General features: G+C 40.0%; 3 protein-coding genes across 13 annotated transcripts in view; 2 read left to right on the top strand and 1 right to left on the bottom strand.

Moving 5' to 3' along the window:
* IPO7 (importin 7) overlaps window positions 1-12,348 on the top strand; it is a 43,970-nt gene extending 31,622 nt beyond the window's left edge. The window contains exons 16-25 of one of the 3 annotated variants that reach the window (XM_054828532.1): window positions 67-195; window positions 1,826-1,892; window positions 1,971-2,096; window positions 2,404-2,501; window positions 3,694-3,789; window positions 4,786-5,006; window positions 5,112-5,317; window positions 6,498-6,704; window positions 7,068-7,184; window positions 9,415-12,348. In XM_054828532.1, the coding sequence (XP_054684507.1) occupies window positions 67-195; window positions 1,826-1,892; window positions 1,971-2,096; window positions 2,404-2,501; window positions 3,694-3,789; window positions 4,786-5,006; window positions 5,112-5,317; window positions 6,498-6,704; window positions 7,068-7,184; window positions 9,415-9,512 (1,365 nt within the window). In that variant the 3' untranslated portion in view covers window positions 9,513-12,348. Of the gene's footprint in view, window positions 1-66; window positions 196-1,825; window positions 1,893-1,970; window positions 2,097-2,403; window positions 2,502-3,693; window positions 3,790-4,785; window positions 5,007-5,111; window positions 5,318-6,497; window positions 6,705-7,067; window positions 7,185-8,319; window positions 9,394-9,414 lie in introns of those variants that run through there. The other 2 variants (XM_054828533.1, XM_054828531.1) reach the window with 2 other exon arrangements.
* On the bottom strand, window positions 189-14,672 carry LOC129207504 (translation initiation factor IF-2-like). The gene is made up of 2 exons (XM_054828538.1): window positions 14,103-14,672; window positions 189-533 (listed from the first exon to the last, which is right to left on the bottom strand). The coding sequence occupies exons 1-2, from the start codon at window positions 14,670-14,672 to the stop codon at window positions 492-494; spliced, it is 612 nt and encodes a 203-aa protein (XP_054684513.1). The 3' UTR covers window positions 189-491.
* Window positions 14,673-14,791: 119 nt separating this feature from the next.
* Window positions 14,792-16,531, top strand: part of ZNF143 (zinc finger protein 143) — a 48,712-nt gene continuing 46,972 nt past the window's right edge. For 6 of the 9 annotated variants that reach the window (XR_008577463.1, XR_008577464.1, XR_008577461.1 and 3 more), the window contains exon 1: window positions 14,792-14,920. The gene's annotated coding sequence lies outside the window, so the exon portion shown is untranslated. The remainder of the gene's footprint in view (window positions 14,921-16,531) is intronic. The other 3 variants (XM_054828537.1, XM_054828536.1, XM_054828534.1) reach the window with 1 other exon arrangement.

The raw sequence follows: 16,531 nt of genomic DNA, 5'->3' as shown, positions 1-16,531 counted from the left end.
TCTTCATCTCCAAGCATGTCCTCATTAAATTACATATTTATGGGTTGTTTTTGCTATTACATGCAGGCAATGACATTTAACCAGGTGATCCAAACTGGACCAGATGAAGAGGGCAGTGATGACAAAGCAGTGACAGCAATGGGCATCTTGAATACTATTGATACACTTCTCAGTGTAGTTGAAGATCACAAGGAAGTAAGTAAAAATTACTTTAAAGCTAATATGTATTGTCTAAGACACTGAAAGTCTTTTGTACTTCCAGTGTTCTTGACATTGTTATCTGAAAAACTGTCCATTCAGCCAAAAATATTTTAAAACAGAAAATGGTGATGTACTTATCATGTAACAAAGTTGTAACAGTGTGGGTCACATTTCTAACACAATGTGTGTAGTACTGGAACATAAATGTTGCCACAGCGTTTCCCCTGAGAATCCAGGATCTTGTTCAAACGGGTGAAAGCAACTGTCTGTACCAGATGGAACCTTGTCACTTAGCTGGAAAAACCCATCAGATTTGATGAGGTCTGTCTGCCCTTCAGAGAAAATAGATAAAACTTCAGTTAGCTTTGAACATTGACTCTGCTGACTTAGTTTGCTCTCTGCACCAGAATCGATGTCGGTAAATACAGCTTTGTGGCTGTGCTAAATGATAGTTTTGTTTACCTGCCTAATCTGCACTGTAGAATTCTCCAGTGTGATGAAAACTTTTGTTTAGTTTTGTTGTACCGAATGGAGTTACTTCTGTCCAGAGTACAGCTTCTTCAAAAGATGCTATTGCCAATTAAAATCCTTCTTGACAAAGTCAGCTATGTAGTTTTTTAGTGACTAAATAATTCAGTAATAAATTGTACTCTCAAGGGCTCTGAAGACTTTACTAAGGAAGCAGAATAGTACGAATTCTGCATGCCCAAGGCTGGAATCCAGTGCTACCATGCCATAAACCAAGGACCAGTTCAGCTCATTTCCTTGTTGCTGAAGCTGCTCAACAAGGTTTTCATGTACTTGCTTTTGTCGGCAAATTCTTGCTATCTAAATGAAAGGTTTGTGGAATAATATGCTAGTCCTGAGGAACTCAAGTGTAAAGCATTGATCAGTGAACATTTGTATTTAGAAACATCTCACACAGGATGACCAGTGTTCCAAGAGATAAGGTATTTAGCTGGTTAGTTTCAAATCCTGTGCTACATAGCTAAGACCAGAAACTCAACCCTTATTTGTCCCTGTGCAAGGTAAGTGCCCTAAACAGGTTAACGACTGTTTTGTTAGCTGTTCCATGGACTAATAAGTACTAATTGGGAACAATGTCTGATTCTGCAGATCAGCATTTAGACTGATTGCCCACATACCATATGAGCATGCTAAGCTAGGTTTCGGAGGTGGTTTGGTACTGGTTTGGTGGTTTTGGTTTTTTGTTTGGTTTGTTTTTGTTTTGTTTTTTTAAAATTTCACTTTTCCAGAACAGCAAATACTTCCTGCAACTTCCATTGCTTACCCCTATGATATATACATTTACTTAGTGTGTTTTAAAGGGACTGAACTGTTCCATAGGATTACTGTCAGGCTTTTCTTTTTAAAGGACACCCTATGAGATTCTTCCAATATTCAAAGAATATTCCAGACACACCTTGTTTTAAAAGCTATCTTACAAATCCTTAGCTAAGACTGCTGCTCTTATACATTTAGTGCTCTAAAATGTGAGAAATTCTGAATTGTTTTTAGAAGACTATATTGTATAAATAGAAACTGCTTTGAGTAATTTTATTTTAAAATGTGTTTCATTTCAACTCCAAAGTATTGAAAATAGTCATAAATCTCCTTTTTTCAGATTACCCAGCAGCTGGAAGGGATCTGTTTGCAAGTGATTGGAACAGTTTTGCAGCAGCATGTATTAGGTACCTGTATTTCTGTTGGCTTATTTTTTTAAGTGTATGGGAATGGCGTTAAATTTACCTAGATTCTGTTTGTTTTAGAGTTCTACGAGGAGATCTTTTCCTTGGCTCATAGTCTGACCTGTCAACAAGTTTCTGCACAAATGTGGCAGCTTCTTCCTCTTGTTTTTGAAGTCTTTCAGCAGGATGGCTTTGATTATTTTACTGGTAAGTAATACAGATAAATCAGAAAGCCAAATGGTTTTATATGCAACCATACAATTAATTGCATCTTGATTGAAATGTTAGGAGAGCACTGAAGAGAGGTATTTTATTGAAGTATTTTATTCTGCTGTTGCTGCAGCTAGACTTGTTTTGCTAAGGCATCAGTAGCTAGATACATGCCTGTCTTGACAAACGTTAAGCAAGAACTGTAATTAACTTATTAATACATAGATTTCAACCTGATTTGAACAGCTCATCTAATAAAACATGTAAACAGTATCTAACTGTGATCATTCTTCTTTTAATACAGACATGATGCCTCTCTTGCATAATTATGTTACTGTTGATACAGATACACTTCTGTCAGACACGAAATATCTTGAAATGATCTACAGTATGTGCAAGAAGGTAAGTAGATGCCTTTGTGATAACAAAACCTCTGATCTCTGAAGTAATACACTGTTAAACTGGGTACTTTTTTCCACAGCAGCAGACTGTGAAACTGAAGAATTTTGACATCTGCTCTTAAAGCATTATGCTATTTAACATCCTCTGTGATTCCACAAATTAAGTGATTGCAGAGAAATTTAAAGAGGTTGCATCAAATTTCAGATATATGCTTTTGCGAAAAGGGAAAATAAAGGATACACAATAAAAGCAGATCAAACAACCCAGGTTTTTGTGCATGCGAGTTTTGTGTAATACACTTTGTGCATATGGGCGTGCAAAATGTGTATGCGTATTGCAAAAGGTAGATGGTTTCTTTTATCTGAGATCTGTAGCCTCACTGTGGCTAGGATACCACATACCATATGTATGCTAAAGGTCTTAAATCTATTAGCTAAAACAAGTGGAGTAGGGATGGAAACTAGAGGGATAGAAGTATTTTCCCCAAGTTCATGCCAAGTCAGTGATGAAAGCCAGGAGCAGAATGCAATTGTTCTGACTCAGTCCAGTCACTTTTGAGCATTCTTTCTGTATTTAACTTAGCTTCTCTGCTCCTGTGTATTACAGGTAGCTGCCAACTGGGCTGTCTTTATCCAATTGATACGTAGAATACAAAGCTTTCCAGAATATTACATTGTTTATAAGATGGTGTTAATATTTTATAGTTTCTTAATAGTAATCTGTGGGGATTTCAGTTTTCCACTTCTGGATATCATGTGTTGTATCTGTATAAGAACTATGGTGAATTGTCAGCTGCCTTGCTCATGGTATTTCCTGAGTAATTATTTTGAAGATGTTTAAATATTATAGTGATTAACTCTTGCCAGCCTGTATTTGAAAACAAGTTGCAACCAGGCTGATTGTAAATACTTTTTTGTGTATGGAAACAAACCTTTGCAAAATGGCAGCTCACGCTTATACAGTTACTATTGTAAGCTCTGTGTCCATAGAGTTATTGAATATTTGTACACGTAGATTAGTTTTACCCACATTCAGCAATGTTTCAATCTCTAGTTGTGATACTGAGCCCTTGCTGTAGATTTGGCTGCTTCACTGATGGATGTTTATGCTAGCATTGTAATAAGTGGGTAAATTTGTATCAGTTTTTCAAAGCAATATATAGAAAATACTTCTTGTAATTGTTATTTTTCAGGTCCTTACAGGAGTCGCTGGAGAAGATGCAGAATGTCATGCAGCAAAGCTGTTAGAAGTAATTATTCTTCAGTGTAAAGGGCGTGGCATTGATCAGGTGGGTAACAAGTTTGGTTGCTATATCTAATATTTTAAAAATATTTTATTCTCAAATATGAATTGATAATGTATTAACATGAATTCCATTCTGAGAAGTTTGGGTAGTGTGACTAATTATCCTGTCTTCTACTTCAGTGTTAGTTAACAGCACTGCAGCAAGAGTTATTGCATGCTTGGTCTCCAGAATTTAGAACACTGCAAAACTCAATGTAAAGTGATTTTGTGGATCTGGAAGAGTACTTTTTAGGAGCACCTTGGTTCTAAAAGTTGATTAATTATATTCTGAGTTAATTCTAGTGAATATTTCCTGAAAATTATTCAATCTGTCAAGTTAATAGCCTTGAAATAAATAAGAATGAAAATGAAGTTCCCGGAATCCCAATTAATGTCATAGAGGAACTAGGGACTTCATTACGCACATATGGAAGTTGGAATTTGAAAGATGACTTTGTGTGCTTCCATTATGTACGTGACAAGCTAATTAAACATTTTTTGCATGCTTTTTAATACCTGTGGATATGGTCCCTGGAAACTTTAATTTTTAATTTATTTAAAAGAAAATCTTCTATAGTGATTTTTTTTTTCAGCTTGGCATCTCTGAAGAGACTACTCCTTTGAATAGCTGTTTTCTTAGAATGATAATAGTATCTCTTGACTTTGTGGATATTAAAAAAACTGAGTTGATTTTTCTGGACTTCCTAATGTACACATTTCCTCTATTTTTCATTTTTTAAAACACAAGATTATATAACCAGGAATTACATTTACTGCGCATGGTGTCACAAAATCCATGTGCTCAGTAGATTAAATCTTTTCACCTTTTCATTTCATCTTTGTATATGACTTCTGCTGGCGTTTAAATATTATTCCCATTTTATGCTCTCTGTATTTATGTGCTGGACTGGGTTTGTGCCATTTCTCAGCTTTAGTGTGAAATACAGAGCCACAAAATTTATTTTTGATCACTAAATTTGTAACGGTTCTCACTCTTCAGTGCATACCTTTATTTGTGGAAGCTGCGTTAGAGAGATTGACCAGAGAAGTGAAAACAAGTGAACTGCGAACAATGTGCCTCCAGGTTGCCATAGCTGCTTTGTATTACAATCCTCATTTACTATTAAATACATTGGAAAATCTTCGTTTTCCCAATAATGTGGAGCCTGTCACTAATCACTTCATAACACAGTGGCTTAATGATGTGGACTGTTTCTTGGGGTAAGTGTTTCTAATTCTGAAGATTATTCTCTGTGATACACCTCTATATTATCTGCTTGTAAATCATAACAACATTTGTAACTTTTTTACTCTTTCATTTTGTAGACTTCATGATAGAAAGATGTGTGTGCTTGGCTTGTGTGCTCTTATTGATCTGGAGCAAATACCACAAGTGTTAAATCAAGTTGCTGGCCAGATCCTGCCAGCTTTTATTCTTTTATTCAATGGATTGAAAAGAGCATATGCATGTCATGCAGAGCATGAAAATGACAGCGATGATGATGATGAAGCTGAAGAAGATGAGGAAACAGGTATGGAAACTGAAACATCGCTGTTACTTTGTGGTTTTCATTTGTTTTCTGATGGAGTGGCTGAGTTCCTTTGTGGAATTCTTCAGAGTTCCCAAATTCCAAAAATCAAAAGCTGTGGTAGAACACTGGACATACACTTGAAAGTCATTAAGAGATCTGACTTACTTTCCAGGCCCTCTTAAAAACTAACTTCCTAGGCTGAGTCTCTTCAAAGTCACATCAAGCTAGCTTGTGTGTGTGGATGCTGTCATTACTGAAAGCAATTACTACTGGGGCATGTTTCCCATTTTAGGGAGGGGTAAAAGTCAGTAGAAGGAGTTTCCAGGAATCCTTCTAATCCGTTGTACATGTCCCATGAGCTGCTGCTGTTTTAGCTGTGTATTGAAAATGACAGTTCTTGTGATTTTTTTTTTTCTGGACTAATGTAATCTCAACATGATTAGCCTTTATAGACCACCTTCTTCATACAGTCATTTCACAAACTTTCACATCTTTTGCCATTGTCTCAGTGAAGTTCACAATTACCTACAACTTCCCCGCGCTTCTTTATTCCACCTTTCCCTATTCTCTGCTTAAGCTTTTAGTTCTTGTTCCCTATTTTTATCTTTCCGTCATCAGCCTGGTGTCTTTGTGAGTGATTGTTTGGAACAGTTTTTTCACACCCAGAAGGAATATCTGTTGGTTTTCATCTATCTACTTAAAGCCCAGTTTCTTTTTGATCTCTGCTGTTGAATTCTGGACTCTACAGACTATTGTCATTGTATATCATTCATAATATTACATTTTGTATTTCTCGAGCATTCTTTTCAGCAGCCCTTTTGAATGTGCTTTTAAGTGTGTTTCATCAAATTATTTAAAAGTTTCTTTGGAGCACAAATGTTGCTTTGCTTAAAGTTTTAGCAAGTGCTGTTCCAAATGATTTGCATATACATTTTTCTATATACATTTTTGTGACAATAAAATTTTGCTTTCCCACTTACATAGTTGGTGTAAGTGAGGGAAGAGTCGGGGGGGGAAGACCATGGCACTAGGAGAGGAGTTAAATGAGCTGCTCCCTTTCCAGTCTGCACTATACTGTTACCAGTTCCATTGCCTGCTTTGCATAATCAGCCATCTTCCTAAAGAGTTGTTCTTACAATTCTTGAGATAAACTTTTTTTTGTGTGTTATATTTAACTCAGAGGAATTGGGGAGTGATGAAGATGACATTGATGAAGATGGTCAAGAATATCTAGAAATTCTAGCAAAACAGGCTGGTGAAGATGGAGATGATGAAGACTGGGAAGAAGATGATGCTGAAGAGACTGCTTTGGAAGGCTATTCCACAATTATTGATGATGAAGACAACCCTATTGATGAATATCAGATATTTAAAACAATTTTTCAGAGTAAGTAACTTTAATTTGTTGGCCCAGAAAGGAAATATAGTTTAACTTAATTTTAGTGTATACCATTGTAAACTAGAACCTGTTGAAAGCTTCCAAGCAGGCTTTCCAATTAGTGCTTTGAACAAGTTCTTTCTTTGGAAAGTGGAAGCCATCATTAAACTTTCAAAGCAGGGGGAGGTGCTTGAATGAAGTTATGGTGGGAGGGAAGAGGTCAGAGTTTGTATTAGTGTTTTTAGATTTCTTGAATTGTGTAACCCTAACAGAATATTATTCTGATTAAAATAGTAGTGAGTTAGTAAGCTTTGAGTTACAGAACATTTTAATGAACACTTCCCTTTTGCTTATGTTTTCTTCCTCTTGCAGCAATTCAGAATCGTAACCCTGTGTGGTACCAAGCTTTGACACAGGGCCTTAATGAAGAACAAAGAAAACAATTGCAGGACATAGCAACTCTGGCAGATCAGAGGCGGGCAGCACATGGTATTTTTCCCCCTTTATACCATTAATGCTTCTTTTGCTGTTTGAATGCTGTTTTTGTGCTCAAGAAGCATAATACAGAAAATGCCTATAATTCAAGCCTGATAATGTCTTCATCAAACCAGGGTCGGTTTATGCTCCAGAGATGTTTGAAATCTCTTAAGATTGTCAGGTCACAAAGCCTTAATGCACAAATTGTATGGTGTATCACAGGTGTAAGGAACAATAGAAACATCTTAATGAAGTGGCCAAGTACATAAAAGCATATTTGTCATAATTGCTTGGATTTGAAAACAATTGATTTGATTACCTGAAGTTGGATGAACTCTAGGTATGGTAACAAACATATTAAGTGGCTGATGAATTATTTCCTGATGTGACCTAGTCCAGCTGGGATAGACTGATTCTATGGGTGGGAAAATACCAAATTATGGAAGTAGTATCCATCTGTAAAGCTACATCATTAAGCGTATTAAATATTTCAGATTGTTATTCTTCAATGCAGATCATACAGATTTAAAAATATAGGAAATGGACATATCTTCAGGTTTTTGTGTTGGTTCCCCCCCTGCCAAGTTTTCCCAGGTGTTTGATAGTAAGCCAATACAGATCACTCTAAAGTCAAGGCTGAATTTTGAGTGTCAGTCCAGTTTCATATCTGCATCTTACTGAGTAATTACTACAAAATGCTTCAAAATAGAATTTCAGAAATCTTCAATAAAAAGATTGGTAGTAAGAATGCACATTTTGTAAGTAGTTTTTGTCAGAAAACAGCCTAAATTATCCCACAAAGCTTGTAAGTGTCCCGAATGATCCACTTTTAATGGTTATAGAATACAGTTTCACTGTGACTGTGACCCCTGTCATGCATTAGACATCATACTGATATTATATATGACTTGTGCATTTTATGAAAAAGAATGTTGTTGGGTTTTTTGTTTGTGTTTTTTTTTTTTTCCAGCTGCTTATTCATAGAGCAAGTTAGGTTCAGATTGTGAAGTTTAACTTCAGCAACTAGATCCTTACAGGAAATTCTTGCATACTATCAGAGCATACTGATATTCTATTTGGCTACCTACCACACATGGGGACATCCTGCTAGGAGGATCTGGAATATAATTATCTCTCATTAATGTAGCTAAGAAGAATTTCCGTAAGCTAAGAGATTTGTCTTCTGTGCACTATGGAGCCAGGAGGGAACAAAGCGATGCTCCCCAGGTCATGTTCTCCCCCTGTCCTTCATCAGCCATGGCAACATTTTTCTGGCCTGTTTCCAAAGAAACAGAGACAAAATGCAGATGCTCTAGATAATACAAGCTGTCCTGTATTCCCAGAAAGAGAGAGATTGCAACTATTTTGAGGTACGAGAAAGCTCTTAGACTGGAAATAAAACATTGATAAGCATTGTTATCTTGAGCTGGGAATAATATAAACCTTCTTCTGCATTATCTAGATTGTAGTAAAGGTAGAAATACACATTTCTGTCTGCTCTTTACCAACCTAATTTTCAGTTGTCCATGTATTAGAGCTTGTAAAAAAGTCTTACAAAGGACTAGTATCGCTGTTAGTTACAGTGGACCTCAGATGCCTAAAGATCTTAAGGTTTGGTTGCAAATGAAAAGTGATAAACTTGGTAGTTTTCTCTTAAGAATTTTATTATATGGTCTAGTAACCTAAACTCCAAATTATCTGCTTGGGTATGGGGGGGAAATGTGTGTATACTAAAAAGTCTGCTTCTGGTGCTTCAGTGGCTGTTTCTGCTTATATTGTTGAATTGAGATAGGAACACTGAAAAGGTAGCTAATATATGTGTGCTGCTTTTTTGCACATGTGCTCTTTTATTGATTTGACAGAAAAGTCTATTAATGTTAATCAGAAAGAATTTGGGTGCCTGTTAGCCAGTTCAGAAGTCCAGCGTTCATTCAGGTCCTGTTTCTGAAGTGTGAAAATTATGTGCTCTTGTCCAAAAACTAAAGTGTGGGCTTTTTAAAATATAAATTAATTTAAGCATAGCTATAACAATATTGAGACATTTAAATAAATAAATAATCAGTCCATCTGTTTGGGGCCTGGCACATTTCCACTGTGTGGGTGCCAATTACTTTCTTGGGTAACCCCAGGTTAAACCTAGATCTCTGGGAGACTCAAAATGGTCAGTCATATCATCTTAATCTGTCTTCCCCCCTACACACGCACTAAAATATCTTCCTTCTGTTTTTTTGTTTTGTTTTAGAATCCAAAATGATTGAAAAGCATGGAGGATACAAATTCAATGCTCCAGTTGTGCCAACTTCATTTAATTTTGGAGGCCCTGCCCCAGGAATGAATTGAATTATCACTTTACTGCTACTGTGTGATTGTAGTGAAGAGCTTGTGTTCCTCCCAATAGTGGTTCCAGAACTGGTTCATGTTATCTACAACTCACTCTAAACTAATTGATAAACAGATTGGACAAAAGCCCCAGAAGTGGGACCTGATCATACAACCTAATACTGGAAAGCAAACCAGAGGTTTTTTTGAAGATAGGAAGAATCTGAATTTAAAGCTTCAAATGACACACTTTGGAAATCGGAAATCAAGAGGGGATGTCATGAAGGCAGCTTTTCTTTTTCTGAGGAAAAAAAATAGGCATGGGCTGCAGGACTATTTAAAATGTCTCATTTACAGGACAAGCTAGAAGGCAGACTTAATTTTTACACCTGTGGCGGTATGAGTATTTGCCCAATTTATTTCCCTTTCCTCCCTTCCTATTGGGTGTCTATTCTTTTAATGTAAATAAGATAAGGTAATCAGATAGCCTTACTTAATCTTCATCATTTCCATTTATCAAGATTGTTCATATGTAGAATATTGGACACTTAATGTAGCACTACATAACTGGTAAATCTGTAAATGAATTAGCACTTTCATATTGAAACAAGCCTGCTAGCCTATGTACAAAAATAGCAAAATGTTTGCTGTTTATAAAAAATAAAAAATAAGGGATGTATTGGGGAAAATAATTTCAAGTTATTAATTTAAAATGAACTAGCAGTTTTGTACCTGGTGACTTTGTGGTGCAGTCACCTCTGGTTGTGACTTGAATTCGGTTATGTAAAAAGGGGTTAGTGATATTTCATTGCTGCTAAAAAAAAACAAAACCAACACCCTCTGTGTCCTTTGTTTTTCTTAAAGATCTCACTGTACAAGGTGAAATTTGGATAGAAATGTGTACTGTAAGCACTGAGGAAAAAGTTGTCTTCTCTAAAGCAGGTAAATAAGATGTGAAGTTCTGCTCTCAAGAGTTGACTGAAGTGTGTGGATGAAACCTCTATATATGCAATCTATGAAAAACACAGCAATTTAATTTGGCTAATCTGGGCTATGATCTATGAATGCAATTTTACCCCTTCATTTTGCAAAATAGTCTTTTTCCAGCATGTGGTAGTGCAGGTGCACTACTCCTGCATTTCATTCCCCCTCTTTTTGCACTCCCAGCATTAGCGTGTGCTGTCGTCTGCCTGATCCAGACAGTGTATTTGAAGTTTTGCCAATCTTTCTTTTTTGAAGCCACAATTCTCTTCCTTCAAAGTTGCTATAGTAACTAGTATTTTAGCTAGAGAGGCAAAATACAGTTCCCTCTGGGACCACTATCAAAACCACTGTATGAAGAAGCCAGCAGGGAGATGCTGTGAATGGGTTGGCTTAAATGCCCCCTTTTTCTTTTCTAAAAGCAAAAATCCATAGGTTTTTGATCTTGCCTTGAGATCATTGGTGTCAGGTCTTTTAAATCAAATGTTTTTTTTTTCTTTTGGCTGTTTTTATATAAAAATGTCACCTGCTGTTACAATTGATATTAAACAAGCTACCTTAATTTAATGTAAGCCTCCAAAATTTAAATACAGGTTAAAAATAAACTGAGTTTATATCTGTAAAAATGAAATGCACATATATATATTATGATACTCAAAATGCAGTCTTCAGAAAATTGGTTTGTGTGGTGTGGTTTTTTGCATCAGCAGAGTAGCAGGAATTCATGGTTTGGGGTTTCCTTGATGAGCTGACCAGCACCACGCTCTGCCTTCCATTTGTTGCACAACCGCTAGCGCTTCTCTGGGCAGGTGTAATGGGTTTTTCCAGTCACTCCTCTCTGGTCTGCCTTCCTTCGGCAAATACAATTCCCTGCACATAGAGTGCTAATGTGAGAGACTGAGCCAGGACTATAATGCCACATTGCCCTAGCCGAATACCAAAGGGATACTTTAAAAGCAAAGGATGGATACTGCACCTGATGTGAAAAAGCCTAAAACGTGAAGCCTTGAATCACAGTATCCATTACAGTAGTAGTACAAGAACCACAGTAGTACTTTGGAGTCTTCAGCTGACTGGCCAAGTACAGAACTGGGTTTTTTTGTAAATGTGTAACTCATGAGCACGTACACGTGTACTCCGGCCTCAAGATAATCTCTAGACAAGGTTTTATTTTTGTAGAAAAAGGTGACAGACATAATGACAGCATGCCTCTTCCTGTGCATTCCTTGACCTTGAAAAATGCCCGGTTTGACATAAAACATTTCTGAACATCTGCTTGTTGGGTATCTGCTTATCTTGTTATGCATCCCAAAAAATGTAAGCGAACCTTTTAAGACAGATGAGACGCTTTTGCCCTGTGGCAGAAGATACAATAGAGCAGGAGAAGGCTCTATATACAAAGCAGATGAAAAAAATTAGGGGAAAATCACCAACTTAGTGCCATTGCCATTTCTGGAACAGTTATGTTTTTCAAGTCACAAGTCAAGGGAAGAATTTTATCTTGGTGTGAGGAATACAGTCTTACTTCAAGGGTGCTTTTATGTGTCGCTAGACTGGTTAGCAAGGAGCATCTTTTTTAAGAATGGATCTAGAACTTTGCTTTCCTTTGCTCCAAGAAATGTATTTATATAAATTGCAAAACAATTTTGCATTGTTGTTGTTGGTGATAGTGCATTTTGTGATGCAATATATCAATTTCAGTGATACACTTATGTCAAATTTAAAATTGATCTTCCTCGTAGAACTTGCAGTTATCCATTCCATTTTCAAGGATAATGCAACTCTAAAGGAAGAGCTGGGAAATTTGAAGCCTCTGTTTTTTCTATTATGGAAGATCTCCTTGGATTAATAAACATCTAAAGCAAATCCTTATCTTCACTTATTTCAGTGTGGTGTTTTGAATGTAGCTGTATTCCTGCAGTACTTGCGAGTCCTGTTCTAGTTATGTACCTCTAAGGTTTCTATTTTCCTCTCTAAAATATTTCTTCGAGCAGAAATGTTAGGCACAGTTCTCTTAACTGTGTCAAATACAAAAGGCTTATGTCATACACTTATTTTTTTACAATGTTGACATACGGGGTAAATTTAATACCCTTTTTCCCTAAATAACTACCTTAAAAGAATTGTTAATAGGTGTCAGCATAGTACAGCAAAGCTCTGTTCAAATCTCTTGGGGCCTAGAATTACTACTGCAAGAATCAAGAAGTCTGCAGTGGATTAATTACAGAATACCCAACAATAAACATGCAGATGGTTTTAATTGTGCCTAGTAATTGATACCTGATAAGTTTTTATGGCTTAAGTTGTATTTTTCTAAAGGAAATCTCCTCTTGCAACTATCAGTTCTCAAAGAGCAGAAACATCACGAAGCTTCTCAGCGCATTTTATCTTTGCCCGTTTCTGTCAAGTTCCCTTTCAGTCCTTCATCATACACGCTTTCTCATTTCACATCCTGGGCCTGAATTTGTTCCCATAACTCTGTCGAGACGCTTCTCAGAAACTGCAAGCTCTTCGTACTTAAGCAGTTCCTCCTCTAGGCAGTTGTATCCCTGCTGATGCTCTGTGTGTGCATGTGTATTCAACACCAAGATACACAGCTGCATCCTTCCCTGGAGTTTCAGCAATGGGACTGATGCTTGCTAATGTATGTATATGGAATAGGACTGCTTCTATGGCAGAAGTGGGCATTTGGGGTATTTTAGAAAATATAGTTGGGAAGAGCGCTACAGTTCTGCATTTCTGCTCAATCCACTATTCAAGTTTTAACCTGAATGTAGTAGTAACGAAGTTTTTCAAAATCTGAGAAAAACTTGGAAGGTCCAAGGCTCTATTATGCTGTTCTGGACTATAAAAGCCAGATTTGAGTTCCCTGAGCTGGGTTTTTCTTTTCCCTGTGCTCTGTGGGACCTTCCACAGCACCAGGAATGTGGAAAGGCTTAATTCGTCTGGTGGTGTGGCACTGATTATAAATTACTTTGCAATCAATATGTACTGTATTTAACTTAAAATGGGGTGTCACTGGCTTGCATATTTCTACTTTTCATAATCAGACATTCTCAGATGTTGATGCTTGAAAGAGAAAGCACTTCAGAATGGGGAATACCGTGGGATTTGCAGAGATGTTAACAAGTAATCTATTAACATAAAGGAGTCGGTAAACCCCAAATGGAACTTTATCTTGGGTATTTCACTGTTAGTGTACATCCAATCAAACTGACAGCTGTAATTTGTATTTTGGGTGAAAGTTTCCAATTAAGGACAGGAAGGAAAACTTGAAACTAAGAAAGGAAAATTGCACTGTATTAGGCCTATGCAGGAATAAGCTATTTTTGGCTGTTTGTATGACTGCAAGGATTTAGAACTATTATTCTAGAGTTTCAGGCAAAAAAATCTTAAATGCTATTCTAAGTCATGTTTGGAAAGGTCAAATAAGCCCTACAGAGCTTGAGGTCTGTCAATGGTGATAACTCATGTTAATTGCACAGCTGCGTTTTCTTGAAAAATCGTCTACCAAAATAACTGCAACACCCTTTAATTGCCTGCGGAGCTGGTGTTGGACCAATGTTTCCATACCAAAAAAAATGACTTGATAAATATTCTCAAGCATAACCTTAAGAACAGAGTCCTTACCCACAAGAGCTGGGCTGAAGGTAACGAGGCTGGGGAAGGGTAAGGTGCTCGCTCCCTCCAGCCCTGCCCCGAGCGGCCTCTCCGCAAGGGCACCGCGCCCCGGCACCCTTCCAGCGGCCTCCCTTCCTCCGGGCTCCCGTACCAACAAGGGACGGAGCCACGCGCACCGCCTGCCGCGGGAACGGCGGCGCCACGGGTCCAGCAAGACGCGCCGGGCCGGGGCCCGGGGGCAGACCGCGGCCCAGCCGTCCCTCCCCGCTGGCGCCCGGCGGCCCAGCTCCAGGCGCCTGCCTCCTCAGGCCGTGCCGCTCCGTCCCCACCGCGGGGGGCCGGCCGCAGTGCCAGGAGCAGCCCTCTCAGGGCGCGTCCGGCCCCTAGTGGTCCCCTCCCCGCGGACCACCGCCGAGGGACCCGCGATGTCCCCGAGCGCCGCTGCCACCGGGCGCCCTCCCCGGGGAAGGAAATGGCGCCCAGCTCCCTCGCTCCCCCGCTGACGCACAAGCGCCTCGCTCTCCGCGGCACAAAATGGCGGCGGTGGCGGCCCCGAACCCAGCATAACCGAGACGCCATGAAGCTGCGGGGCGGGGCCCCGGGCGTCTAGCCAATGGGCATTGGCGCCGAGCCTGGAGGCGGCCAATGGCGAGTGGAGGCGGTGACGCACGGCGAGGCGCACCCAATGGGAGCGGAGGTATCGCGGGGCGCGAGGCCCGCCCGCGCGGCTCGGGGCGGTGCTGAGGCGGGCGGGCGCTGAGGCGGCCGTTTCCTGTCCTGGTGCATGGTGGTCGGACGGAGGAATTGTTGGAAAATTTCTCGGCGAGGTTAGTATATAAATGTGTTTTTACCCAGTGTGCCTTATTCTAACCACCGCCATCTCCGGCTGGGGCCGCCGCGCCGGGCCGCCGAACCGGGCCTCGCCCTCCGCTCTGCGCGCAGGGAGGCGGCGAGGGGCAGCGAGCGGGGGCAGCCGGGCAGCGCCGGCACCGACCGACAGGAATAAAGCCGCGGCTCCGCCGCCCGCCCGCTCCGCGCGGCCCGGCCCCTCCCCCTCCCGCCGGGCCTGCCCGTGCCTGCCCGCCGGCATCTCGCGCCGCGGGGCGCGCCGGGCCGGGCACCGGCCGCGGCCTCCGCCGCCCCCGCCCCGGCCGGCCCCCCGCCGCCCGCCCCCTCGCGGTCCGGGCGTGGGGGCGCCGGTTAGCCGCTGCGTCACGGGCGGGGGCTGCCGGCGGCGGGCGCGCTCTCCGCGGAGGGGCGGGGGGATCCTGGCGCGCTCCGTGCCCCGCTCCCGCCCCGGGGCGCCCGGAGCTCGCTGCTAGCGCTCGCCGTGCATAAATCTGGGGGTTAATTTATTTTTACATTCTATTTTTTTTCTCTTAATGTGATATTTCCGTTTTGACGGAGGGCAAACTTGCAGAGCCGCATGAAAACAATTGCCTTCAGAGCTCTCTCGACCTAACGTGCAGCTGGATAGGCGCGCGTTTGGGAAGGAATAATTCGCTATTCTTGCACGAAGTTGCTTATTTTTACCGTTGCTGTATGGCAGTGCCGTGAGCACGGCTGTTGCCGTGCTAACGCAGGAGAAGGAGCTTGTGAAATCATCTATTTATTTCATCTCTTTCAACTTGCCAAAATACCATGCAAAATAATTTTAAGCGTTTTACAGCCTGTTCTCTCTTGTCGTTTCCTTCAGCTTTTCTTGTCTAGAACTTTTAATAGAACAGGATAACAAGAAGCTACTCCTCTAGAAAAACTACCTGCAATAACACAAAGATTTTATTTTCTGATAAGGTCTTATTTGTGGCGCTTGTTCATCAAGAAAAAATGGCATGACTTTCACACAAGTTAAATTTTCTGTTAAAACAAGCCTACAGTTGAGCAGCTCCAGTTATGTATAAAATCTGGAAATGGTTTGTTTTGAACCACCAAAGAATTACATTTGACGTTATGTGCTGAGCGATACCATTATTTTTAAGGAATGTTATTCCTGTTTTCAGTGATACAGAAACATCAGCCTTACAGTCTCAAAGAAAACATTTTCTCGTCAGTTTTCTCAAGAGTCTGCTTCAGGTGTTGTAAATCTGTTACGCCTGAAGAGGACTATATACCACATATTTCTGTTGTAACTTCAGGGTGATGGTACCTGAAAAAAAAGTTTGTCTTTAACTACATGCTTTTTAAGAGAAGTAGTATGTGTGTAGTATATCTTAGCTTCTTGTGTAAGTGTACTTGCCAAACAGCTTTAGAATGGCAGAGTACAACATAACCTTGTTTTCATGGCTTGTTTCTTTTTGTATTTCATGCATTAAAGTGTTGAACTTTCAAGCTGTGTGTATGTCAGAAGCTGTTCATCTGAATCACTGCAGAAAATGAAACTCAGGAATACATAGTCAAATAATACACGATTGTTTTGGTAATAGATTGCAGCTTAAATG

The sequence above is a fragment of the Grus americana genome, chromosome 5, assembly GCF_028858705.1.
Source record: "Grus americana isolate bGruAme1 chromosome 5, bGruAme1.mat, whole genome shotgun sequence".
NCBI lineage: Eukaryota > Metazoa > Chordata > Aves > Gruiformes > Gruidae > Grus > Grus americana.
This window is presented reverse-complemented; position numbering and strand designations above follow the sequence as displayed.

What these genes read in the sequence shown, in the direction of transcription:
- LOC129207504 (XM_054828538.1), bottom strand. Translation starts at nt 14,672, where the DNA reads ATGGCGTCTCGGTTATGCTGGGTTCGGGGCCGCCACCGCCGCCATTTT. An exon ending in CTTCAGCCCAGCTCTTGTGG is followed by an intron (nt 534 to 14,102) that starts GTAAGGACTCTG and finishes TTTTCTCTGAAG; the next exon opens with GGCAGACAGACCTCATCAAA.